Raw genomic sequence first — 27970 nt, forward strand, 5'->3', positions numbered from 1 at the left:
ATGTCAGCACTGAAAAGGATGACATTTGCATTTTCAAGGTCTGCAATTAAGCCATTAGTCCCCCATTTCATTACAAAAAGAACCAGAAACTCAACTTGTGGTAAATACAATAGAAAAAAAGCGACTAAACAAAGCCTACCTTGTGACCTCTCTTTTTGAGCTCTGGTAGCATTCTGTCCAACAGGAGAAACTTGCCCGAGGTGTTAACCAACTCTTCATCAACCTGTGGAGGACAACTGTCATTTATTACACATAAAATTAAACCACGTGAATGATAAAGGCTGCAGTGCAGTTACTTCTGTTTGCATTTGTGAGCGAATCGTATCTACCAAACCACTAAATTGTAAAAACAAAGGTGTCAAAGAAATCATGCTGGATAGCAGTTGTACTAGTCAACGATTAATGGAGTGGGACAATAAATTGACAATCATTTACATAATACCATTTCTTAATTTTTACATAACACTGTTACAATGTGAGGCACACAGGAAGTCCTATGTTTAGACTCATATTGTTTAAAGTGTCAACACTGCAACAATAATTGAGGTCGTCAAGTTCCATGGTCAGCAGCTTGGCTCACCCTCTCTCAACTATCATCCAACCAATTGTTGGTGGTTAGAAAACAGTAATATGCTTAAATGTCCTCCTTGAATTTCAAAGAAGGCTCGTCTAAATCCTTCTAAACTTCAGTGTCTGAGTATCCATTCTCCAGACACAGAAATATATGCAAAACACTTCTACTGGCTAGGGAAGCCATATGTACCATTCAGATTGTGCCACACTATCTGTAGCCACCTAAAATTGATCTGACTAGACAAGGCAAGTGTATTCACACAGCACAGTCTCATTGTTGTGCTGGCCTCACTTCCAACATGCATACCCAACAGACAATTTTAAACTAAACGTCAGTGGGTCACAAGAAAGGAGAGCTTTTTACTCGAGTGGGAACAGTAGACTGCATTAATTTGACTTCTGAAATCTGTACGCTGTCACCACGGCCTCTTGTCAAAAACAGAGGACCTGAACAAAAGTCTGATATTGACAAAACAGGGTATCGTTGGTGCACCCCTTTAAGTCAGAACTGGTTGTGGTCTTTGGCATACCAGGTCTTAGATCTCAGCACACACACTAAACTGGAGTGTTAGTCGGCAGATAAAATCATGGTATCAGTTGCACGTGTAGTTGGGTCATTCAGTGCCCGAATGCCGCGCACGTGAAATAAGCAGGCACAAAGAGGATTTGTAGGCTATTTGAGACCTAGTTGAGGCTAGTTAAGACCACAGTGAAAGAAGCATAACAAGGTCGATCATACTTCTTCAAAGCCACCAAAAAATGGAACGGCTTCCCTCAACACTTCAGGGCCTCCTCACTTCTGAAATCCACAACAAGCTGAAGACCAGGCTTTTCAATTTGCCTTCTTGCTGAACCATTGAGACTGCCTGTACTAAGGCTCAGCCACACCACACACCTACTCTAACCTGCTTGGTATCCAAAGGTGATAAGCAACATTACTACACAATGTTGCACCCGCTCCAGTATGCACTGCAGCTGAGACCTATTTCCAGCACCACTGAGCTCAGTTCAGGCTGCCCTTCACACTGCCTGGGGATGGCAAAGAAAAAATAGCTCAGATGCTTAACAGTTAAGGCAACACATTGTTCCCACAGGATACAAGTGAAAGGAGCAAGGAGTAAAACGGGAGCAAAAAATTGCATCGTGCCATGGAGTCTCACACCGCATCAAAAGCTTCAAATCGCGGCACGTACAGCAAAAAGGGTAATACCATTCAGGAGCTGAAGGGTGCATTTTAGGCAAACCAAAGCATGCAGTATTCTAAATTGCTCTACAACATAATTGACTCCTTTATTTTCCAATTTAACTGTGTTGAAATGTTTACTATGTTTTTCAAATATATTTTTCAAATAATTAAATCGCTTATAGAAGGAAGTTATTAGAAACGTATGCACCCTACCTTAAAATCTTGAGTTGCTGGATCTAGTGGATACTCAATTAGGTATGGGTGATTACAGCATTTGCGGAGCAACATCATTATGTTCTTCATTTTCAGATTAATTTCAGAATCCCATGAGGGACTCAAGTCTACAACTGGCCTAGTGAAGACAAGAAAAATGGCTTAATATTATCCACTAAGTATGAAACATTTAATGTTGTGCAACACACTTAAGTGCAAAACTAACCAAGGAATCGATGCATAACATAAAATCAACCTAAATCAAAAATATTTATCATGCATTCTTTCATGCTACAACAATAACAGCATTGTATAAAGGAAACTTTTGTCCTTAGTGGATACAAGTTTACTCACTATATTGGGTAGCTTACCATTTAGCTCTCAAATATAGGTCTTAACTGTGTTTTTGTACTCAAGACTTCCAGAGCGAATGCTGGCCCATAAAATACTACACATTTGTCACATCAGGAAGGTACAGCACACATGTGGCAATCTGTGAAAGTAACTGAATCTTAAACTATGGAATGAAAATGTCACTAACCCAGTGTACATCTGTTCGTGGCATCAGTCGCTGAGATTCACATGTTCTGCAATAGCTCGCCATCTGGTGTTGGGTCGGAGTGTTACAAGTTGTTTTTCTTCGAAGAAGTGTTTTCGAGTCACGGGACCGAGTGACTCCTCCTTCTGTGCTCATTGCGCATGGGCGTCGACTCCATCTTCGATTGTTTTCCCCGCAGAGGGTGAGGTAGGAGTTGTACTATAGTAATAGTGCCCACGCAATGAAATGTGTAAGTATGTACCTATTAAAGGTTTAAATAATATATATACAAATGTACAAAATTGAAGGTAACTTCTGAACTGCTACAGGCTTCCGGGGAGGTGGGTGGGCACATGTGAATCTCAGCGACTGATGCCACGAACAGATGTACACTGGGTAAGTGACATTTTCAGTTCGATGGCATCTGTCGCTGTAGATACACATGTTCTGCATAGACTAGTAAGCAGTTATTTCCCCATAAGCGGTGGTTTAGCCTGTAGGAGTAGAAGTTGTCTGAAATAGAGTTCTTAATACAGCTTGACCTACTGTAGCTTGTTGTGCGGATAGCACATCTATACAGTAGTGTTTGGTGAATGTGTGAGGCGTAGACCATGTGGCTGCCTTACATATTTCATGCATTGGGATGTTTCCTAAAAAGGCCATTGAAGCACCTTTTTTCCTTGTTGAATGTGCCCTGGGAGTAATGGGCAGTTGTCTTTTTGCTTTAAGGTAGCAGATTTGGATGCATTTAACTATCCATCTGGCTATACCTTGTTTTGATATTGGGTTACCTGCATGAGGTTTTTGGAATGCAATAAATAGCTGTTTAGTCTTTCTGATGTTCTTTGTTCTGTCAATGTAGTACATTAATGCTCTTTTGACATCTAATGTATGTAGCGCTCTTTCAGCCACAGAATCTGGCTGTGGGAAAAAAACTGGTAGTTCTACCGTTTGATTTAGATGGAACGGTGAAATAACTTTTGGTAAAAATTTAGGATTAGGTCGTAGGACGACCTTATTTTTATGTATGTGTATAAAAGGTTCTTGTGTTGTGAACGCTTGAATTTCACTTACTCTTCTTAGAGATGTAATGGCGATGAGAAAGGCAACTTTCCAGGTTACGAATTGTATTCCGCAAGAGTGCATGGGTTCGAAAGGTGGGCCCATGAGTCTTGTTAGGACCACGTTTAGGTTCCATGAAGGAACAGGTGGTGTTCTTGGTGGTATAATTCTTTTAAGACCTTCTATGAATGCTTTGATGACTGGTATCCTATACAAGGAAGTTGAATAGGTAGTCTGCAGGTATGCAGATATTGCTGCAAGGTGTATTTTAATAGAAGAGAAGGCTAGCTTTGCTTTTTGTAAATGGAGCAAGTAATTTACTATATGTTTTGGAGTTGCGTGTAGTGGTTGTATCTGATTATGATGGCAGTAACAAACAAATCTTTTCCACTTACTTGCGTAGCAGTGTCTAGTGGATGGCCTTCTGGCCTGCTTTATGACTTCCATACACTCTTGGCTAAGTTGTAAGTGTCCGAATTCTAGGATTTCAGGAGCCAGATTGCTAGATTCAGCGATGCTGGATCTGGGTGTCTGATCTGTTGGTTGTGTTGCGTTAACAGATCTGGTTTGTTGGGCAGTTTGATGTGGGGTACTACAGAGAGATCTAGCAGTGTTGTGTACCAGGGTTGTCTTGCCCACGTTGGTGCTATTAAAATGAGTTTGAGTTTGTTTTGACTCAATTTGTTTACTAGATAAGGAAGGAGAGGGAGAGGAGGAAAAGCGTAAGCAAATATTCCTGACCAGTTCATCCATAGGGCATTGCCTTGGGATTGCTTGTGTGGATATCTGGACGCGAAGTTTTGGCATTTTGCGTTCTCTTTTGTTGCAAATAAGTCTATTTGAGGTGTTCCCCAGAGTGTGAAGTAGGTGTTTAGAATTTGTGGGTGGATTTCCCATTCGTGGACTTGCTGGTGATCTCGAGAGAGATTGTCTGCCAGTTGATTCTGGATCCCTGGAATAAACTGTGCTATTAGACGAATTTGATGGTGGATTGCCCACTTCCATATGTTTTGAGCTAATAAGCTTAACTGCGTTGAATGTGTTCCTCCTTGTTTGTTTAGATAATACATCGTTGTCATGTTGTCTGTTTTGACAAGGATGTATTTGTGGATTATGATTGGTTGGAAAGCTTTTAGTGCTTGAAAAACTGCTAATAATTCTAGATGATTTATATGCAGTTTTGTTTGATGTATGTTCCATTGTCCTCTTATGTTGTATTGATTGAGATGTGCTCCCCACCCTGTCATGGAAGCATCTGTTATTACGTACTGTGGCACTGGGTCTTGGAAAGGCCGCCCTTTGTTTAAATTTATACTGTTCCACCATAGAAGCGAGAGGTAAGTTTGGCAGTCTATTAACACCAGATCTAGAAGGTGACCCTGTGCTTGAGACCACTGTGAGGCTAGGCAGTGTTGTAAGGGCCTCATGTGCAGTCTTGCGTTTGGGACAATGGCTATGCATGAGGACATCATGCCTAGGAGCTGTAGTATTGTTCTTGCTTGTATTGTCTGATTTGGAGACATGTGTTGAATGACTCTGTTGAAATTGTGAATTCTTTGTGGAGTTGGCGTTGCTACTCCTTTTGTCGTGTCTATTATGGCTCCTAGATATTGCTGTACTTTGCTTGGCTGAATGTTGGATTTTGCAAAGTTGACGGTGAACCCTAGTTTGTAGAGGGTTTGTATGACTTGATTTGTGTGGTTTGAGCATTGTGTGAGCGAAGTGGTTTTGATTAGCCAGTCGTCTAGATACGGGAATACATGTATTTGCTGCCTTCTGATGTGTGCAGCGACTACTGCTAGGCATTTTGTGAATACTCTTGGAGCGGTTGTTAAACCAAAAGGCAATACTTTGAATTGGTAATGTATTCCTTTGAATACAAACCTTAGATATTTTCTGTGTGATTGATGTATTGGTATATGGAAATATGCGTCTTTGAGGTCTAGGGTTGTCATGTAGTTGTGTTTTTTGAGCAATGGTAACACTTCTTGTAGTGTGACCATGTGAAAGTGGTCTGATTTGATGAATGTGTTTACTACTCTGAGGTCTAGAATTGGTCTCAGTGTTTTGTCCTTTTTTGGTATCAAAAAGTACAGTGAATAAACTCCTGTGTTTATTTGTGTGCTTGGTACTAATTCTATTGCATTTTTTTGCAGTAGTGCTTGAACTTCTATCTCTAGAAGCTGTGAATGGTGTTTTGATAAATTTTGTGATTTTGGTGGTATGTCTGGAGGGAATTGCAGGAATTCTATGCAATAACCATGTTGGATAATTGCTAGGACCCATGTGTCTGTAGTTATTTCCTCCCATGCTTCGTAATATTGACTTATCCTTCCCCCCACTGGTGTTGTGTGGGGGGGTGAGTGACGTGTGAGTCACTGCTTGTTGGTAGTGGTTTTGGGGCTTTGAAATCTTCCTCTATTCCTAGGGAATTGCCCTCCTCTATACTGGCCCCGAAAGCCTCCCCTGTACTGTCCCTGGTAGGTGGACGGTGCGGACTGTGAGGTACTAGCTTGTGTGGCCTGACCCCGAAACCCTCCTCTAAAAGGTGTTTTGCGGAAGGTGGTATAAGATCCTCTGCGGGGAGTAGAGTGCGCCCATGGCCTTGGCAGTGTCCTTTTTGAGCTTTTCTATGGCTGTGTCGACCTCCGGACCGAACAGAAGTTTTTCGTTTACTGGCATGTTAAGTACTGCCTGCTGAATTTCTGGCTTGAATCCAGACGTTCTGAGCCATGCGTGCCTACGGATGGTAACCGACGTATTAATGGTCCTTGCGGCTGTGTCTGCTGCATCCATAGAGGAGCGTATTTGATTGTTGGAAATGTTTTGACCCTCCTCAACAACCTGTTTTGCTCTTTTTTGTAGATCTTTTGGGAGATGTTCAATGAGATGCTGCATCTCATCCCAGTGGGCTCTGTCGTATCGCGCTAGCAGCGCTTGTGAGTTTGCGATGCGCCACTGGTTTGCTGCTTGGACAGCGACCCTCTTCCCGGCTGCATCGAACTTTCTGCTTTCTTTATCTGGGGGAGGTGCATCCCCAGAAGTGTGTGAATTTGCCCGTTTTCTGGCAGCCCCTACCACCACAGAGTCTGGTGGCAGCTGAGAGGTGATGAATACAGGGTCCGTAGGAGGCGCCTTATACTTTTTGTCCACTCTAGGCGTTACTGCCCTACTTTTAACTGGTTCCTTGAAGATCTCCTTTGCATGGCGTAGCATGCCTGGGAGCATAGGCAGGCTTTGGTAGGAGCTGTGGGTGGAGGAGAGGGTGTTAAATAAAAAGTCATCCTCTACTTGTTCAGAGTGTAGTTCCACATTATGGAACTGTGCTGCTCTAGCCACCACTTGTGAATAGGCTGTGCTGTCCTCAGGTGGTGATGGCCTAGTTGGGTATGTGTCTGGGCTGTTATCAGACACTGGTGCATCGTACAAGTCCCACGCGTCTTGATCTTGGTCATCGTGGCTCATGGCGGTGTGAGCTGGCGAATGTGACGGGGTGTAAGTTGGCGAAGCCGGAGTTACAGGTGGAGGCGAGGGAGGAGGTGTTACCTTCTTTCCTGTTTGTTGCTGAGGAGCCTCTAGTGCTATAAACTGAAGTGTTCTCTTTCTTTTGACAGGTGGAAGGGTACTGATCTTCCCTGTCCCCTGCTGAATAAAGATACGCTTTTGCGTGTGATCCACTTCAGTGGATTGCAGTTCCTGTTCGAATCTGTGTTTTTTCATTTGTGAAGACATAGAATGCTCTTCAGTATAGGAGCCTGAAACTGGGTCTGTTGGTGCTTTTTTCGGCTCGAAAACCCTGTTGTTTGTCTTTTCGGCTCCGAGGTAACCTTCCTCTTCTTTTGTGCCGAAAAATCTTGGCCCCTATGGTCTTCGGCGCCACTGTCTCGGCGTCGATCCGTGTCGACACCGAACTCTCGGTGTCGATGCTTCTCTTTAGCACTCTCTCGGTCCCGAGGAGGCTGCGTGCCGGTGTCTCGACCGGAGTCGGACGATCTCGACACTGAATGGGCCTTTTTCGGTGCCGATTGTTGGTCACCGGTAATTTGGGTTGAGCCATGGCCGGTTGGCAGTGGCGTCCCCTGGGCCTTTTTGCCTTTTTTAAGTTCTGATCTCGACGTCTTACTCACAGTTTTTGTATTGTCGAGTTCGTCGGAGTCTGAATCCTGGATGGAAAAGGATTCCTCCTGTTCCTCTTCTGTCTCGAACTGTCGATGCTCCTTTGGCATGGACGCCATCTGCAGTCTTCTCGCTCGACGGTCGCGCAGAGTTTTTCGGGACCGGAACGCCGACAGGCCTCGCAGGATTCTTCGCTGTGCACGGGTGACAGGCACAGGTTACAGACCGAGTGTTGGTCCGTATAAGGATATTTGTTGTGGCATTCAGGGCAGAATCGAAACGGGGTCCGTTCCATCGGCGTTGTTCTCCACGCGGTCGGGCCGACTAGGACCCGACGGTGTGCCGAAATCTACCCCGAAGGGCACCGAAGCGCTTCGATGTTCAATGCGTCGTCGTGTGTGTTTATCTCGAACCGGATCGCAACGATACCGTCGAAAATCTTCCGTTTTCAGCTATCTTTCCGTTCCGAAACTCGGAGCGACAGGAACACGTCCGAACCCGATGGCGGAAAGAAAACAATCGAAGATGGAGTCGACGCCCATGCGCAATGAGCACAGAAGGAGGAGTCACTCGGTCCCGTGACTCGAAAACACTTCTTCGAAGAAAAACAACTTGTAACACTCCGACCCAACACCAGATGGCGAGCTATTGCAGAACATGTGTATCTACAGCGACAGATGCCATCGAACTAATTTCTACCCATTTGGTCACGGCGAAAGCCCTGCACACGCTGGAAAGCGCTGCCAAAGCTTGTTGACCATATATGTTGCAATAATCTAGAAGCCTATATTTTGTGAACTAAAGATGAAGCAACATGATTTCATGTGGGACTGTTGATGGTTATGAATACCATCTGATGTGTTAATTGCAAAATAGGCCTACTTAATGTAATTGTATTGATATAGCACTTACTACCCCTGACGAGGCGCTGAAGGCACTTTTTGGTGAGAAGCATGCTACTCCGGAACCCAAGAGAAATTAGTAGTGGATTAGTATAGGGAAATATGAGTACATTATTAGTAGGAGTTAATTTGAGTAGAGGATTTGTGAGTTTGTTAGTTGGACTAACAAGAGTAATGGAGGGTTAGAGGAGGAAAGAATCCAGAAGTGTTCGTTTGGAATTTATAGTAATAGGATAAGGCTTGGTATGAGTAAAGGAGATAGAGGAGGGAGGAGTCTTAGGAAAGGGGTTCGGGAGATCATAGTAGCAGAAGGGGTTCTTGATGAGTCAAAGGTGAGAAGTGAGGGGAAATTTGGAAGGGTTGTGTCAGAAATATTAGTAAACTGGAGGTGTGGTGTGAGCCAGAAGCAGTAGAGGAGGAAAGAGCTAAGGCAGGTGTAAGGAAATGCCTCCTTGGCATGGTTACCCCTTGACTTTTTGTTGATGCTAAGTTATGATTTGAAAGTGTGCTGGGACCCTGCCAACCAGGCCCCAGCACCAGTGTTCTTTCTCTAAACTGTACTTTTGTCTCCACAATTGGCAAAACCCTGGCACCCAGCTAAGTCCCTTGTAACTGGTACCCCTGGTACCAAGGGCCCTGATGCCAGCAAAGGTCTCTAAGGGCTGCAGCATGTCTTATGCCACCCTAGGGACCCCTCACTCAGCACATGCACACTGCCTCACAGTTTGTGTGTGCTGATGAGGCGGAAAATGACTAAGTCGACATGGCACTCACCTCAGAGTGCCATGGCAACCTCACCCTGCCTGTGGCATAGGTAAGTCACCCCTCTAGCAGACCTTACAGCCCTAAGGCAGGGTGCACTATACCACAGGTGAGGGCATATGTGCATGAGCACTATGCCCCTACAGTGCTTAAGCAAAACCTTAGACATTGTAAGTGCAGGGTAGCCATAAGAGTATATGGTCTGGGAGTTTGTCAAACACGAATTCCACAGTTCCATAATGCCTACACTGACAACTGGGAAGTTTGGTCTCAAACTTCTCAGCACAATAAATGCACACTAATGCCAGTGTGCAATTTATTGTAAAATACACCCAAACGGCATCCGAGAGATGCCCCCTGAAAACATACCCGACTTCTTGTGTAGGCTGACTAGTTTCTTCCAGCCTGCCACACACCAGGCATGTTGCTGGCCACATGGGGAGAATACCTTTGTCACTCTGTGGCCAGGAACAAAGCCTGTACTGGGTGGAGGAGCTTCGCACCTCCCCCTGCAGAAACTGTTACACCTGGCAGTGAGCATCAAAGGCTCACCCCTTTTGTTACAGCGCCACAGGGCATCCCAGCTAGTGGAGATGCCCGCCCCTCCGGCCACTGCCCCCACTTTTGGCGGCAAGGCTGGAGGAGATAATTAGAAAAACAAGGAGGAGCCACCCACCAGTCAGAACAGCCCTTAAGGTGTCCTGAGCTTAGGTGACCCCTGCCTTGAGAAATCCTCCATATTGAGTTTGGGATATTCCCCCAATAGGATTAGTGACGTGCCCCCTCCCCAAAGGGAGGAGACACAATGAGGGTGTAGCCACCCTCAAGGACAGTAGCCATTGGCTACTGCCCTCCCAGACCTAAACACATCCCGAAATTTAGTATTTAGGGGCACCCAAGATCTCAGGAAATCACATTCCTGCAACCTGAAGAAACAAGGACTGCTGACCTACAAGCCTGCAGAGAAGGAGGAAGAGGACAACTGCTTTGGCCCCAGACCGACCAGCCTCTCTCCAACTTCGAAAACCTTCAACCAGCGACACATCCGACAAGGACCAGCGAAGCCTCAGAGGAATGCCCTGGACTAAAGGACCAAGAAACTCCTGTGAGCAGCAGCCCTGCTCAAAACCAGCTACTTCTTTGCAACAAAGAAGCAACTTTCAAAGACTGCACGTTTCCCACCGGAAGCGTGAGACTTCACACTGCACCAGACGCCCCCGGCTCGAGATCCAGAGAACAAACACCACTGGGAGGACTCCCCGGCGACTGCGAGCCCGTGAGTAGCCAGAGACGACACCCCACAGCGACGCCTGCAGAGAGAATCCAGAGGCTCCCCCTGACCGCGACTGCCAGAGTCTGGAACCAGCACTGCACCCGCAGCCCCCGGAACCTGAAGGAACCGAACCTCAGCGCAGGAGTGACCCCCAGACGACCCTCTGCCTTGTCCAGGTGGTGGCTGTCCCGAGAAGCCCCCCGTGCCTGCCTGCACCGCTAGAGTGACCCCGGGTTCCTCCATTGAAACCTATACAAAAACAGACATCTGCTTTGCACACTGCACCCGGCCGTCCCAGTGCCGCTGAGGGGGAGTTTTGTGTGCCTACTTCTGTTTCCCCCCCCCCCCCCTACCCCCACCCCCTCCCAGTGCTCTACAAAACCACCCTGGCCTGCCCACCCCCCAACCACCCTTCCCCAGGAGGCAGGTACTTACCTGCTGGCAGACTGGAACCAGGGCACCCCTGTCCTCCCATAGGTGCCTGTGTGTTTTGGGCAACTCTTTGACCTCTGCACCTGACCGGCCCTGAGCTGCTGGTGTGGTAACTTTAGGGTTACCTTGAACCCTCAACAGTGGGCTGCCTATGCCCCCAGGACTGAGACTTGTAAGTGTTTTACTTACCTCCTAATCTAACCTTTACTTACCTCCCCCAGGAACTGTTGATTTTTGCATTGTGTCCACTTTGAAAATAGATTATTGCCATTATTACAAAGACTGAATGAAAACAACATCATGTACAAAGTTCCTAAAGTATCTAAGTGAAGTACCTTGCAATTAAAGTGTTTACTGGAAATCTTGAACCTGTGGTTCTTAAAATAAACTAAGAAATGAAAATGTCACTTACCCAGTGTACATCTGTTCGTGGCATCAGTCGCAGTAGATTCGCATGTTCTGCAATAGCTCGCCATCTGGTGTTGGGCCGGAGTGTTACAAGTTGTTTTTCTTCGAAGAAGTCTTTCGAGTCACGGGACCGAGTGACTCCTCCTTTTGTCTCCATTGCGCATGGGCGTCGACTCCATCTTCGATTGTTTTTCCCCGCAGAGGGTGAGGTAGGAGTTGAATTGTAGTAATAGTGCCCATGCAATGGAGTGACTAAGTATGCACCTATTTAAGGTTGAGATGATACATATATAAATAATTGAAGGTAACTTCCAAACTGCTACAGGCTCCCGGGGAGGCGGGTGGGCACATGCGAATCTACTGCGACTGATGCCACGAACAGATGTACACTGGGTAAGTGACATTTTCAGTTCGATGGCATCTGTCGCTGTAGATACGCATGTTCTGCATAGACTAGTAAGCAGTTATTTCCCCAAAAGCGGTGGATTAGCCTGTAGGAGTGGAAGTAGTTTGAAATAATGTCCTTAATACGGCTTGACCTACTGTGGCTTGTTGTGCGGATAACACGTCTACACAGTAGTGCTTGGTGAATGTGTGAGGCGTAGACCATGTGGCTGCCTTACATATTTCTTGCATTGGGATGTTTCCTAGAAAGGCCATGGTAGCACCTTTCTTTCTGGTTGTGTGCCCTTGGTGTAATGGGCAGCTGTCGTTTAGCTTTAAGGTAGCAGATTTGGATGCATTTAACTATCCATCTGGCTATACCTTGTTTTGAAATTGGGTTTCCTGCATGAGGTTTTTGAAATGCAATAAAGAGTTGTTTAGTCTTTCTGATGTTCTTTGTTCTGTCAATGTAATACATCAATGCTCTTTTGACATCTAATGTATGTAGTGCCCTTTCAGCTACGGTATCTGGCTGTGGAAAGAACACTGGAAGTTCCACTGTTTGATTTAGATGGAACGGTGAAATAACCTTTGGCAAAAATTTAGGATTGGTCCTTAGGACGACTTTATTTTTGTGTAGTTGTATAAAAGGTTCCTGTATAGTGAACGCTTGAATCTCGCTTACTCTTCTCAGGGAAGTAATGGCGATGAGAAATGCCACCTTCCAGGTTAGGAACTGTATGTCGCAGGAGTGCATGGGTTCAAAAGGTGGACCCATAAGTCTAGTTAGGACAACATTTAGGTTCCATGAAGGAACAGGTGGTGTTCTTGGTGGTATAATTCTCCTAAGGCCCTCCATGAATGCTTTAATGACTGGTATTCTATATAGGGAAGTTGAATAGGTAGTCTGCAGGTATGCAGATATTGCTGCAAGGTGAATCTTAATGGAAGAGAAAGCTAGGTTAGATTTTTGTAAGTGAAGCAAGTAACCCACTACATGTTCTGGAGTTGTGTGTAATGGTTGTATTTGATTAATATGGCAGTAGCAAACAAACCTTTTCCATTTACTTGCATAGCAGTGCCTGGTGGATGGCCTTCTTGCTTGTTTTATGACTTCCATACATTCTTGGGTAAGTTGTAAGTGCCCGAATTCTAGGATTTCAGGAGCCAGATTGCTAGATTCAGCGATGCTGGATCTGGGTGTCTGATCTTTTGGTTGTGCTGTGTCAACAGATCTGGCCTGTTGGGCAATTTGATGCAGGGTACCACTGATAGGTCTAGCAGCGTTGTGTACCAGGGTTGCCTTGCCCAAGTTGGTGCTATCAATATGAGTTTGAGTTTGCTTTGACTGAGTTTGTTTACCAGGTAAGGAAGGAGAGGGAGAGGAGGAAAAGCGTAAGCAAATATCCCTGACCAGTTCATCCATAGGGCATTGCCTTGGGATTGTTTGTGTGGGTACCTGGATGCGAAGTTTTGGCATTTTGCGTTCTCCCTTGTCGCAAACAAGTCTATCTGAGGTGTTCCCCAGAGTTTGAAATAAGTGTTCAGAATTTGGGGGTGAATTTCCCATTCGTGGACTTGTTGGTGATCTCGAGAGAGATTGTCTGCGAGTTGATTTTGTATCCCTGGTATAAACTGTGCAATTAGGCGAATTTGGTTGTGAATTGCCCAATGCCAAATTTTTTGTGCTAGCAGGCTTAACTGCGTGGAGTGCGTCCCTCCCTGCTTGTTTAGATAATACATTGTTGTCATGTTGTCTGTTTTGACGAGAATGTATTTGTGAACTATTATTGGTTGGAAAGCTTTTAGTGCTTGAAAAACTGCTAGAAGTTCTAGGTGATTGATATGCAGTTTTGTTTGATGTACGTTCCATTGTCCTTGTATGCTGTGTTGATCGAGGTGTGCTCCCCACCCTGTCATGGAAGCATCTGTTGTTATTACGTATTGTGGCACTGGGTCTTGGAAAGGCCGCCCCTTGTTTAAATTTATGTTGTTCCACCACAGAAGCGAGAGGTAAGTTTGGCGGTCTATTAACACCAGATCTAGAAGGTGACCCTGTGCTTGAGACCACTGTGATGCTAGGCATTGTTGTAATGGCCTCATGTGCAGTCTTGCGTTTGGGACAATGGCTATGCATGATGACATCATGCCTAGGAGTTGTAATACCATCTTTGCCTGTATCTTTTGTGTTGGATACATGCGTTGTATGATGGTGTTGAAATTTTGAATTCTTTGTGGACTTGGAGTGGCTACTCCCTTTGATGTGTCTATTATGGCTCCCAGGTATTGTTGTACCTTGCGTGGCAGAATTTTGGATTTTGTGAAATTGACGGTGAACCCGAGTTTGAAGAGGGTTTGTATGATCTGATTTGTGTGATTTGAGCACTGTATGAACGAATGGGCCTTGATTAGCCAGTCGTCTAGATATGGGAACACATGTATTTGCTGCCTTCTTATGTGTGCTGCGACTACTGCTAGACATTTGGTAAAGACTCTTGGTGCGGTTGTTAATCCGAAAGGCAGTACCTTGAATTGGTAATGTATTCCTTTGAATACAAACCTTAGGTATTTCCTGTGCGATGGGTGTATTGGTATATGGAAATAAGCATCCTTGAGGTCTAAAGTTGCCATGTAGTCGTGCAGTTTTAGCAATGGCAATACTTCTTGTAGTGTGACCATGTGGAAGTGGTCTGATTTGATGAAAGTGTTCACTACTCTGAGGTCTAGGATTGGTCTCAGCGTTTTGTCCTTCTTTGGTATCAGAAAGTACAGTGAGTAAACTCCTGTGTTTATTTGTGTGTTTGGCACTATTTCGATTGCATTCTTTTGCAATAGTGCCTGCACTTCTATCTCCAGGAGATTGGAATTGTGTGTTGTTAAATTTTGTGCTTTTGGTGGTATGTTTGGAGGGAATTGTAGAAATTCTATGCAATAACCATGTTGGATAATTGCTAGAACCCAAGTGTCTGTAGTGATTTCCTCCCATGCTTTGTAATAATGACCTATTCTTCCCCCCACTGGTGTTGTGTGGAGGGGGTGAGTGACATGTGAGTCATTGTTTAGTAGTAGGGGTTTTGGGGCTTTGAAATCTCCCTCTATTTCTAGGGAATTGCCCTCCTCTATATTGTCCCCGAAAACCTCCTCTATACTGTCCCTGGTAAGTGGACGGTGTCGCTTGTGAGGTGCTGGCTTGTGTGCTTTGACCCCGAAACCCCCCTCGAAAGGGCGTTTTACGGAATGTGCTGTAATTCCCTCTGCTCTGCGGGGAGTAGAGTGCGCCCATGGCTTTGGCAGTGTCCGTATCTTTTTTGAGTTTCTCAATCGCTGTGTCCACTTCTGGACCGAACAGTTCTTTTTGATTAAAAGGCATATTGAGAACTGCTTGTTGAATCTCTGGTTTAAATCCAGACGTTCGGAGCCATGCATGCCTTCTGATAGTTACAGATGTATTAATTGTCCGTGCAGCTGTATCTGCAGCGTCCATGGAGGAACGTATCTGGTTGTTGGAGATGGCCTGTCCCTCCTCAACCACTTGTTTTGCCCTATTTTGGAAGTCTTTGGGCAGATGTTCGATGAGATGTTGCATCTCGTCCCAGTGGGCTCTGTCATAGCGCGCAAGTAGTGCCTGGGAGTTCGCGATGCGCCACTGGTTTGCAGCTTGTGCTGCGACTCTCTTACCAGCTGCATCGAACTTGCGGCTTTCTTTATCTGGGGGTGGTGCATCTCCAGATGTGTGAGAGTTGGCCCTTTTCCTAGCTGCTCCTACAACAACAGAGTCTGGTGGCAGCTGTGTTGTGATGAAAACCGGGTCCGTAGGAGGCGGCTTATACTTTTTTTCCACCCTTGGTGTGATTGCCCTACTTTTGACTGGGTCCTTAAATATGTCTTTTGCGTGCCGGAGCATACCAGGGAGCATAGGCAGGCTTTGGTATGAGCTGTGGGTGGAAGAGAGTGTGTTGAACAAGAAATCATCCTCGACCTGTTCTGAGTGGAGGCTTACGTTGTGAAATTGTGCTGCTCTAGCCACCACCTGAGAGTACGCGGTGCTGTCTTCTGGTGGAGATGGTTTTGTAGGGTATGCCTCCGGGCTGTTATCTGACACTGGGGCGTCGTATAGGTCCCATGCGTCCTGATCTTGGTCACCCTGGCTCATGGTGGTGTGAGCTGGGGAGTGTGATGGCGTTTGTGCTGGTGAAACGTTAATTACGGGCGGAGGAGAGGGTGGTGGTGTAACTCTTTTCACCACTTTTGGTTGTGGTGCTTGTTCCGTCTGGAACTCCAACCTTCTCTTTCTCCTAATGGGGGGAAGGGTGCTTATTTTTCCTGTCCCCTGCTGAATGAAGATACGCTTTTGCGTATGGTCCACATCAGTTGCTTGTAGCTCTTCCTCAAACCTATGCTTTTGCATTTGGGAGGTTAGCGAGTGCTCTTCTGTATAAGAGCCTGAAGCTGGGTCGCTTGCAGTCTGTTTCGGCATCGAAACTTTGTCTGCGTGTTTTTTCGGCTCCGAGGTGACTTTTTTCCTTTTCGGGGCCGAAACCTCTCGGCGTCGATCTGTTTCGGTGCCGCTGTCTCGGCGTCGAGCCGTGTCGACACCGGCATCTCGGTGTCGAGGCTTGTGTCCAGCACTTTCTCGGTCCCGAGAAGGCTGCGTGCCTGTGTCTCGACCGGAGTCGGACGATCTCGGCACTGTTTGGGCCTTTTTCGGTGCCGAAGGTCGGTCACCGAATTTATGGGTCGAGCCATGGCCTGGTGGCAGTGGCGTCCCCTGGGCCTTGTAAATGTTTCTTTGTGTGGTTTTCGACGTCTTACTCACGGTTTGTGTATCGTCGAATCCTTCGGAGTCTGAGTCTTGGATCGAGAAGGAACCTTCCTCTTCTTGTTCCTCGAACTCCCGTTGGGCTGTCGGTGCGGACGCCATTTGAAGTCTTCTGGCTCGACGGTCTCGGAGTGTTTTTCGGGACCGGAACGCACGACAGGCCTCGCAGGTGTCTTCGCTGTGCTCAGGTGACAGGCACAGGTTGCAGACCAAGTGTTGGTCTGTGTAGGGGTATTTATTGTGGCATTTGGGGCAGAAACGGAACGGGGTCCGTTCCATCGGCGTTCTTCAGCACGCGGTCGGGCCGACCAGGCCCCGACGGAGGATCGAAAAACTACCCCGAAGGGCACCGGAGCTCTTCGATCTTCGATGCGGTGTGGAATCTAAGTACGCCGATCCCGAACGCAACAATACCGACGAAAATCTTCCGAAATTAACTAATTTTTTCCGTTCCGAAACTCGGAGCGACAGGAACACGTCCGAACCCGATGGCGGAAAAAAAACAATCGAAGATGGAGTCGACGCCCATGCGCAATGGAGACAAAAGGAGGAGTCACTCGGTCCCGTGACTCGAAAGACTTCTTCGAAGAAAAACAACTTGTAACACTCCGGCCCAACACCAGATGGCGAGCTATTGCAGAACATGCGTATCTACAGCGACAGATGCCATCGAACATATATTTTTCAAAATAAAAACCTATTGGCCTGAAGTCTTAGTGTGTGTTCCTCATTTATTACCCGTGTGTGTACAGCAAATGCTTAACACTACCCTCTGATAAGCCTACTGCTTGACCACACCACCACAAAATAGAGCATTAGAATTATCTAATTTTGCCACTATCTTATCTCTAAGGGGAACCCTTGGACTGTGCACACTATTTCTTACTTTGAAATAGTATATACAGAGCCAACTTCCTACATTGGTGGATCAGCGGTGGGGGCTAAGACTTTGCTTTTGCTGGACTACTCAGCCAATACCTGGTCACACGACTAAATTCCAAAAATTGTCATTAGAAACTGATTTCTGAAATTTGAGCTATGTTTCTACATTTTTTAAAGTCCTGCTAAGGCCTTGTGTATGTCCCTGTTAGCATTTCTTTCAGAGTTTAAAAGTTTTGTAAAAGTTCGGATTAAGTTCTAAAAATAGTTTTAGATTCTTAAAGTATCCCAACTTTTAGAATAGTAATGTCTAGCACAGATGAGATGAAGGTGGAACTCAACCTCACCCCTTACCTGCATCTAGGTAGGTCAGAGTTAAGGACTCTCTGTAAACTAAAAAATATAAAGACTGGGTCAAACCTTACCAAAGTTAAGCTCCAGGAGCTTTTGGCAGAGTTTGCAGGAGACCACCCCTCTAAGGATAACCCTTCCGAGGGGGAAGCTAGTGACCAGGAGGATGATTTCTTCCCTCCTGTCCTAGTTAGGGAGGCCAGGGTCCCTCAAACCCTGACTCCACAAGTGATAGTCAGAGATACTGGTTCTTCCACAGAGGAGTCCAGTAACTCTGGAAGCATTGAGGGCAGCCTCAATGAAGATGACCTCCTGTTAGCCAGGATGGCCAAAAGATTGGCTTTGGAGAGACAGCTCCTAGCCATAGAGAGGGAAAGACAAGAGATGGGTTTAGCGCTCATCAATGGTGGAAGCAAGATAAATAGGGTCAGAGAATGTACTGACATGCTAAAAATCCCCAAAGGGATTGTAACAAAATATGAAGATGGTGTTGACATCACCAAATAGTTCACAGCTTTTGAGAGGGCTTGTGCAACCAGAAAAGTAAACAGATCTCACTGGGGTACTCTCCTTTGGGAAATATTCACTGGAAAGTGTAGGGATAGACTCCTCACACTCTCTGGTAAAGATGCAGAATCCTATGACCGCATGAAAGCTACTCTGATAGAGGGCTTTGGATTCTCAACTGAGGAGTACAGGATTAGGTTCGGGGCTCAAAAATCCTCGAGCCAGACCAGGGTTGATTTTGTTGACTTCTCAGTCAAAACACTAGATGGTTGGATTAATGGCAGTGGTGTAAATGATTATGAAGGGCTGTATAACTTGTTTATGAAGGTACACCTTTTAAAGTAATTGTTTCAATGATAAACTGCATCAGCATCTGGTAGACATAGGTCCACTTTCTCCCCAAGAATTGGGAAAGAAGGCAGACCACTGGGTCAAGAAAAGGGTGACCAAGACTTCCACAGGGGGTGACCAAAAGAAATGGGTCACAAAGCCTCCCCGGGTGAAGAGTGTTGAGACATCCAAGGGAAAAAGTAAAGAGTCTTCTACAGGGCCCCAAAAACCTGCACAGGAGGGTGGGTCGAAAGGCTGTTCACAATCCTCATTTTGGTACAAGGGTAAAAACTTTGATCCCAAAAAGGCCTGGTGTCGCAGCTGTAGCCAGCATGGACACCAAACTGGAGACAAGGCCTGTCCCAAGAAAGGTTCCACTTCAACAACTACTCCAGTTAGCACTGGAATAGCCAGTCTCCAGGTGGGATCAACAGTGTGCCTAGAGCAAATCAGGGTTCACACTGAAGTGACATTAGTCTCAGAGGGTGGGGTGGACCTAGCCACACTTGCTGCATGGCCGCCTAACATGCAAAAATACAGAGAGCAGCTCTTAATTAATGGGACTAGATTAGAGGCCCTGAGGGATACAGATGCCAGTGCCACTATGGTGGCAGACAAACTGGTTTCACCAGGACAATACCTGACTGGACAAACGTATCAAGTCACCAATGCTGACAGACTAAAATACATCCCATGGCTATGGTAACTTTAGAATGGGGAGGGGTCAGTGGCCTGAAACAGGTGGTAGTCTCTTCTGCTATACCAGTAGAATGTCTGCTTGGAAATGATCTGGAGTCCTCAGCATAGGCTGAGGTAGAACTCAAACCCCATGCAGCCATGCTGGGTATCCCTGAACTGGTGTGTGTCAAGACAAGGGCCCAGTGCAGGGCTCAGTGTGAAAAAGAGGTGTTGGAGTCTGGAATAATGACCCAACCTTCCAAAAGAAAAGGAAGGAAGACTGGGGAACCAGCTTCAGCACAGAAAAGGAAACCGAACCTCTCTTCTCAGGAATAAGTTCTATCCCCTGAGGGAACTGAGCCTATAGAGTTAGAACCTTATCAGGTTGAGCTCTTGGGCCCAGGTGGACTCTCAAGGGAACAGCTGTGCAAGGGGCAAGAAACTTGTCCCTCTCTTGAAGGCCTAAGACAGCAAGCAGCTGAACAAGAAAAAGGAACTGTCAGTGGAACCCACAGGGTCTATTGGGAAGATGGACTCCTTTACACTGAGGCAAGAGATCCCAAACCTGGTGCTACTAGGCGAGTGGTAGTGCCTCAGGAGTTTAGGGAGTTCCTTCTGACCTTAGCCCATGACATTCCCCTTGCTGGTCATTTGGGACAAATCAAGTCATGGGAGAGGTTAGTCAACCATTTCTATTGGCCCAATATGTCCCAGAAGGTAAAGGAGTTTTGTGCCTCATGTGCCACCTGTCAAGCCAGTGGTAAGACAGGTGGCCATCCAAAGGCCCCCCTCATTCCACTTCCAGTGGTGGGGCTCCCCTTTGAAAGGGTTGTTGTGGACATTGTGGGTCCACTTGAACATTCTACAGCCTCAGGGAACCAGTACATACTGGTAGTAGTGAATCATTCTTACGGGTATGGTACCCTGAAGAAATTCCCCTTAGGTCAACTACTGCCCCTGCAGTAGCCAAGGCACTCATTGGTATTTTTTTTTTTCCCACCAGAGTGGGATTTCCTAAGGAGGTGGTTTCTGACAGAGTTACCAACTTCATGTCAGCTTACCTGAAACATATGTGGAATGAGTGTGGGGTGACTTATAAATTCACCACCCCATACCATCCACAAACCAATGGTCTTGTTGAGAGATTTAACAAGACACTGAAGGGCATGATCATGGGGCTCCCTGAAAAACTCAAAAGGAGATGGGATGTCCTCCTGCTATGCCTGCTTTTTGCCTACAGAGAGGTGCCTCAGAAGGGAGTAGGGTTTTCTCCCTATGAACTTCTGTTTGGCCATCCTCTCAGGGGACCACTAGCTCTTGTAAAAGAAGGCTGGGAGAGACCTCTACATGAGCCTAAATAAGATGTGGTGGACTAGGTACAAGGCCTACGTTCAAGGATGGAAAAGGCAAGTAAAAACCTTGAGGCCAGCCAACAACTCCAGAAGATGTGGTTTGACCAAAACGCTGCTATGGTTGAGTTTCAGCCAGGGTAGAAAGTTTGGATTCTGGAGCCTGTGGCTTCCAGGGCACTTCAGGACAAATGGAGTGGCCCTTACCCAGTGCTAGGGAAGAAGAGTCAGGACACTTACATGGTGGACTTAGGCACTAGCAGGACCCCCAAGAGGGTGATCCATCTTAACCGCCTAAAACTCCTCCATGATAGGACAGATGTAAACATGTTGATGGTTACAGATGAGGACCAGGAAGCAGAGTGAACCTCTCCCTGATCTCTTCTCCACTGACCCTAAAGATGGCACAGTAGATAGAGTGATCTATTCAGACACCCTCTCTGGCGAACAGCAAGCTGACTGCAGGCAAGTCCTCCAGCGGTTTACTGAGCTCTTTTCCCTAACCCCTGGTCAGACACTTGTGTACCCTTGATGTGGACACAGGAGACATCATGCCTGTCAAAAACTAAATATTCAGACAGTCTGATCAAGTTAAGGAAAGCATCAAAGTGGAAGTCCACAAGATGCTGGAGTTGGAAGTGATTGGGCACTCTGACAGTCCCTGGGCTAGCCCAGTGGTCTTGGTCCCCAAACCTCACACCAAAGATGGCAAGAGAGATGAGGTTCTGTGTGGACTACAGAGGGCTTAACTGTCACCAAGACCGATGCTCACCCCATTCTAAGAGCAGATGAGCTGATTGACAACTTGGGTGCTGCCAAATACTTAAGTACCTTTGACTTGACAGCAGGGTACTGGCAAATAAGAATGGCACCAGGAGCAAAAGCAAAAACAGCACTCTACACCGGATGGGCACTTACAAGTTTACTGTGATGCCCTTTGCCTTAAAGAATGCCCCTGCCACCTTCCAAAGGTTGGTGAATCAAGTCCTTGCTGGCTTGGAGTCCTTTAGTGCAGCATATCTTGATATTGCTGTCTTTAGCTTCAGCTGGCAGGATCACCTGGTCCAACTGAAGTAGGTTTTGCAGGCCCTGCAATCAGCAGGCCTCTCTATCAAGGCATCTAAATGTCAGATAGGGCAGGGTACTGTGGTTTACTTGGGACACCTTGTAGGTGGAGGCCAGGTTCAGCCACTCCAACCCAAGATCCAGACTATTCTGGACTGGGTAGCTCCAAAAACCCAGACTCAAGTCAGGGCATTCCTTGGCTTGACTGGGTACTATAAGAGGTTTGTGAAGGGATATGGCTCAATAGTGACACCCCTCACAGAACTTACCTCCAAGAAAATGCCCAAGAAAGTGAACTGGACTGTGGACTGTCAAAAGGCCTTTGACACCCTGAAGCAATTAATGTGCACAGCACCAGTTTTGAAAGCTCCAGATTACTCTAAGCAGTTCATTGTGCAGACAGATGCCTCTGAACATGGGATAGAAGCAGTCCTGTCCCAGACAAATGATGATGGCCTTGACCAGCCTGTTGCTTTTATTAGCAGGAGGTTACTCCCCAGGGAGTCGCATTGGAGTGCCATTGAGAGGGAGGCCTTTGCTGTGGCCTGGTCCCTGAAGAAGTTGAGACCATACCTTTTCGGTACTCACTTCATAGTTCAAACTGACCACAGACCTCTCAGATGGCTAGTGCAAATGAAAGGAGAGAACCCTAAACTGTTGAAGTGGTCCATATCCCTACAAGGAATAGACTTTATAGTGGAACACAGACCTGGGACTGCCCATGCTGATGGCCTTTCCAGGTTCTTCCACTTAGAAAATGAAGACTCTCTTGGGAAAGGTTAGTCGCATCCTGTAAGGTTGTGTAAGGAAATGCCTCTTTGGCATGGTTACCCCCTAACTTTTTTTGCCTTTGCTGATGCTAAGTTATGATATGAAAGTGTGCTGGGACCCTGCTAACCAGGCCCCAGCACCAGTGTACTTTCCCTAACCTGTACCTTTGTCTCCACAATTGGCACAACCATGGCACTCAGGTAAGTCCCTTGTAACTGGTACCCCTGGTACCAAGGGCCCTGATGTCAGAGAAGGTCTCTAAGGGCTGCAGCATCTCTTATGCCACCCTGGAAACCCCTCACTCAGCACATGCACACTGCCTCACAGTTTATGTGTGCTGGTGGGGAGAAAAAGACTAAGTCGACATGGCACTCCCTTCAGAGTGCCATGCCAACCTCACACTGCCTGTGGCATAGGTAAGTTACCCCTCTAGCAGGCTTTACAGCCCTAAGGCAGGGTGCACTATACCACAGGTGACGGCATATGTGCATGAGCACTATGCCCCTACAGTGTCTAAGCAAAACCTTCGACATTCTAAGTGCAGGGTAGCCGTAAGAGTATATGGTCTGGGAGTTTGTCAAATACGAACTCCACAGTTCCATCATGGCTACACTGAAATCTGGGAAGTTTGGTATCAAACTTCTCAGCACAATAAATGCACACTGATGCCAGTGTGCAATTTGTGACATACACCCAGAGGGCATCTTAGAGAGGCCTCCTGAATACCAATCTGACTTCTAGTGTAGGCTGACCAGTTTCTGCCAGCCTGCCACACACCAGACGTATTGCTGGCCACATGGGGAGAGTGCCGTTGTCACTCTGTGGCCAAGAACAAAGCCTGTAGTGGGTGGAGGTGCTTCTCACCTTCCCCTGCAGGAACTTACCCCTGGCGGTGAGCCTCAAAGGCTCACCCCTTTTGTTTCAGCGCCCCAGGGTATCCCAGCTCGTGGAGATGCCCGCCCCTCCTGCCACTGCCCCCACTTTTGGCAGCAAGGCTGGAGGAGATAAGAAAAACAAGGAGTCACCCACCAGCCAGGACAGCCCCTAAGGTCTCCTGAGCTGAGGTGACCCCTGCCTTGAGAAATCCTCCATGTTGAGTTTGGAGGATTCCCCCAATAGGGCTAGGGATGTGCCCGCTCCCCTCAGGGAGGAGGGCACAAAGAGGGGTAGCCACCCTCAAGGACAGCCATTAGCTACTGCCCTCCCGGACCTAAACACACCCCTAAATTTAGTATTTAGGGGCACCCCAGATCCCAGGAAAGCAGATTCCTGCAACCTGAATAAACAAGAAGGACTGCTGACATACAAGCCTGCAGAGAAGGCGGAAGCCGACAACTGCTTTGGCCCCAAGCCCTACCAGCCTGTCTCCAACTTCAAAAACCTGCAACCAGCGACGCATCAGACAGGGACCAGCGACCTCTGAAGCCTTAGAGGACTGCCCCGGACTAAAGAACCAAGAAGCTCCCATAAGCAGCGGACCTGCTCAAAACCAGCTACTTCTTTGCAACAAAGAAGCAACTTTCAAAGACTGCACGTTTCCCGTCTGAACCGTGAGAATTCACACTCTGCAACAGATGTCCCCGGTTCAAGATCCAGAGAACAAACACCTCATGGAGGACTCCCCGGCGACTGCGAGCCCGTAAGTAGCCAGAGACGACCCCCCTGAACTCCCACAGCGACGCCTGCAGAGAGAATCCAGAGGCTACCCTGACCACGACTGCCTGTATCAAGGGACCAGACGCCTGGAACCAGCACTGCACCCGCAGCCCCCAGTACCTGAAAGAACCAAACCTCAGTGCAGGAGTGACACCCCCCCCCCCCCCCCCAGGCGACCTTCTGCCTTGCCCAGGTTGTGGCTGTCCCAAGAAGCCCCCGTGTCTGCACCACTAGAGTGACCCCCGGTTCCCTCCATTGAAACCTATACAAAACCTGACGCCTGCATTGCACACTGCACCCGGGCGCCCCTGTGCCACCGAGGGTGTGTTTCGTGTGCCTACTTGTGTCCCCCCACCCAGTGCTCTACAAACCCAACCCTAGCCTGCGCCCAGAGGACACAGGTACTTACCTGCTAGCAGACTGGAAATGGAGCACCCCGGTTCTCCATAGGCACCTGTGTGTTTTGGGCACCTCTTTGACCTCTGCACTTGACCGGCCCTGAGCTGCTGGTGTGGTAACTTTGGGGTTGCCTTGAACCTCCAACGGTGGGCTGCCTATGCCCCAGAACTGAGACATGTGTTTTACTTACCTCACAATCTAACCTTTACTTACCTCCCCCAGGAACTGTTGATTTTTGGACTGTGTCCACTTTGAAAATAGCTTATTGCCATTTTTACAAAGACTGTATATGATATTGCTTTTATTCAAAGTTCCTAAAGTATCTAAGTGAAGTACCTTGCAATTAAAGTGTTTGATGTAAATCTTGAACCTGTGGTTCTTAAAATAAACTAAGAAAATATATTTTTCAATATAAAAATCTTTTGGCCTGGAGTAAGTCTGAGTGTGTGTTCCTCATTTATTGCCTGTGTGTGTACAACAAATGCTTAACACTACCCTCTGATAAGCCTACTGCTTGACCACACTACCACAAAATAGAGCATTAGAATTATCTAATTTTGCGACTATGTTACCTCTAAGGGGAACCCTTGGAGACTGTACACACGATTTCTTACTTTGAAATAGTATATGCAGAGCCAACTTCCTACAACTAGGAAAGTTCAGACTCAAATGAAACCTCAATTGGCAGTAAAGCAGAAACTTAAGAGCAATGAATCTTCAATACAGGTTGCCCTTTCCTGCACAGCTGGGAGTGCTTTTGCAGGGGAAGTCAGTTCTTTGATAGGGCTCAGGAGGTCTAGGAACGGCTTGAACTCTTGAATAAGACAAATCAGGAAACCTTGGAAGTCATTGGTAAGGAGAAAGGAGACTAGAGTATCTGCCACAGGCCCATAGAGTGATTATCAAAGAGAATGGTACTATCAGGCAAGACGGTGACTTTCCTTTGGAGGATATGGAGATTGAGGGGGACCCAGTAGTCTCAGTATTGACCCCGAGTAATTAAAGATTAAGTCATTGTGACGATTGCTGAGATGAGAGTGTGACCCAATCCTGTCTTAGACGTTTTTTTCAACCCACTAGAAATTGTTACTGCAGTTGATTTTATTTATTTAGTCTGTGTGGGTGAACAAGTCTAGATGTTCACTGGGCATGAGCCAGAAAGCTGCTAGTAGTCAACTGGCAGGAGCCTAAGTACAAACCACATCTCTTTTGGGGGTTCACCGCTAAGACCAACTAATAGAACATACTTGGGCAAGGAGCTAGAACTTCAACACTTGATACCTATCCAGAGCTCCTCCAGGTGACCACTTGACTCTGCCATCTAGAATCAAAGATGTGCAGAGGCTCCTGTGAACATCGGAACGGCCAGGTCAGGCAGGTGTTGTCCTCCTGATAGGTGGTCACCATGCTAGGTAACCAATCCCCCTTTCCAGGGCTGTTTAGGATTTCCCTCTTGGGTAGGTCCTTAGATTCAATGTGCAAGATTCCACCAGGACTCCTCTGCATCGTTTACTTAATCTTCTGGCCACTGGAACCACAAATGGACTCTTCAGGAGCCAACAATCTGCAACTTCAGTGACGACTCCACTTTGCAATGTGGTTTCTCCGGCTCCTTGAAGCAACAGCAGCATTTACCTGGCTAGGCATCCTCAGGGGTCAGCGAGACGTCAGCCTGCACCAAGAAGAAGGAATCTCCCTTGGAGTGAAGGAGTCACTACCCTGCATCTGCAGGCACCAACTGCAACGATAACAAGCTGCATGGATCTGCTCTCCTGAAACTGCATGGACCTGCAATACAGGTGGTGGTCTGGAGTGGTCCCCGAGGTCCTCTCTGCCAGCTGTCCAACTTGGGAGATGGTAAGCCCTTGCCTCTCCTTGCAGGACAGTAACCCTGTGCATTGTGACTCTTGCACCTGCCAAGGCTTGTTTGCACTTGTTCCAATGGATCTTCAGGTGGCCCTGGCCCGCAGCACTTCTTCCTGCCAAGCACAGTTTCCTTTCTGCTGCTCCAATGAAGTGGGACTTCTCTTCAGATGTGCTGACTGGGCTCACTGCGACTTGCGGTGCCTGCTGCCAGTGGGTTGCCTGCAACTGCTTCTGGTAACCCTCCCGACTGCTGAGTGTCAGTCTGGAGAGTCCCCTCCTTGGGTTGCGTCCCCTGGGCCTTACTGGTCCTCTTCAGCCATGCAGCTAGTCCTTTTCTTCTATTGCATTTGTCAAGGCTAGTTGGTGGTTCTATGGCACCACTGACTGACAGCAGACATGGGACACCATCTACATTGCTTCAGGGACTCTTCATCTCCTGCGCTGCACAGCTGGTCTTCTTTCCCCATTGAGCTGGTCCTGCATCCACAGAAGGGTGGGTAGTGGCTCCTGCCATGACTAGACACTCCATCCCGAACTGGAATTCCTTTGGGTTCTTCCAGTCTGGTCTAGGGTCTTGCACAATCCTTTTCCTAAGTCTTCATGTTAGTTTTGGGGGAAACTAGGTACTTACCTGTGCTCTTGTGGCCGCTGGCGGTCACTTTGGTACTTACCTCGAGGTTCTTAGTACAGGGTTTGGCCCTCCCCTAGAGTCCTCACTATTTTCTAATACTTTTGTTAATGCTTGTTGTTTTTAAGCTCCTTACTGATTGCTATTGTGTATATAAATAGTATGTACTTACCTATAGTTGGGGTTTGGTCCTGCATTGTAATGTGTTACTATAACAAAGTACCTTTATTTTTGTAACACTGTGTGATAATGTTGTGTGACTATAGTGGTATTGCATAAGCTTGGCATGTCTCCTACATCAGTCTTGGCTGCTCATCCACTGCTACCTCTAGAGAGCCCTGGCTTCCTAGACACTGCCTACACTTCACTGGGCCTGGTATATAAGGTGAGAACACCATGGGTGTCCACCATAGACCAGGCCAGCTTCCTACAATAGGGACCTGATAATAGATGCAGGTAGGCCTCGACCTTGCATTGACGTAGTAAGAGCCAGTGGATTAACGTGTCCAGATGTCCGGCCTGAGAGGTGCATGATCTTGGAGTGTTACTGTGCGTGCTGTGTTCTGATTGGCTGAGTGTTCCTAATTACATGTGGCATCTGACTATGGTGTTCAGGAATGTTCACACCCCTCTGGCCATTTTTTTTTTAGGGGGGCGCCCAATCTCCTGGGGCCATTGTGGTGTTCCATCTGTGGGACGATCTTGAGTTTCCTGTTCGCGCATTTGTTTGCTGGTTACGTGCTGCCCCATCTGTGACCCATTAGTCAGTAACTTCAGGTCAAGGTCTCAGAGCCTGCCTGACCACATACTTTTGAGTCTGGGT

At 47.1% G+C, this 27970-nt stretch overlaps 1 protein-coding gene across 2 annotated transcripts in view; it reads right to left on the reverse strand.

The window, feature by feature from the left end:
- The window catches only part of HELLS (helicase, lymphoid specific), a 549822-nt gene that overhangs the window by 251759 nt on the left and 270093 nt on the right, over nt 1–27970 (reverse strand). For both annotated transcript variants that reach the window (XM_069240496.1, XM_069240495.1), the window contains exons 15-16: nt 1973–2111; nt 140–223 (exon numbers count right to left, since the gene is read on the reverse strand). In XM_069240496.1, the coding sequence (XP_069096597.1) occupies nt 140–223; nt 1973–2111 (223 nt within the window). The remainder of the gene's footprint in view (nt 1–139; nt 224–1972; nt 2112–27970) is intronic.

The sequence above is a fragment of the Pleurodeles waltl genome, chromosome 6, assembly GCF_031143425.1.
Source record: "Pleurodeles waltl isolate 20211129_DDA chromosome 6, aPleWal1.hap1.20221129, whole genome shotgun sequence".
In the NCBI taxonomy this organism is placed as follows: domain Eukaryota; kingdom Metazoa; phylum Chordata; class Amphibia; order Caudata; family Salamandridae; genus Pleurodeles; species Pleurodeles waltl.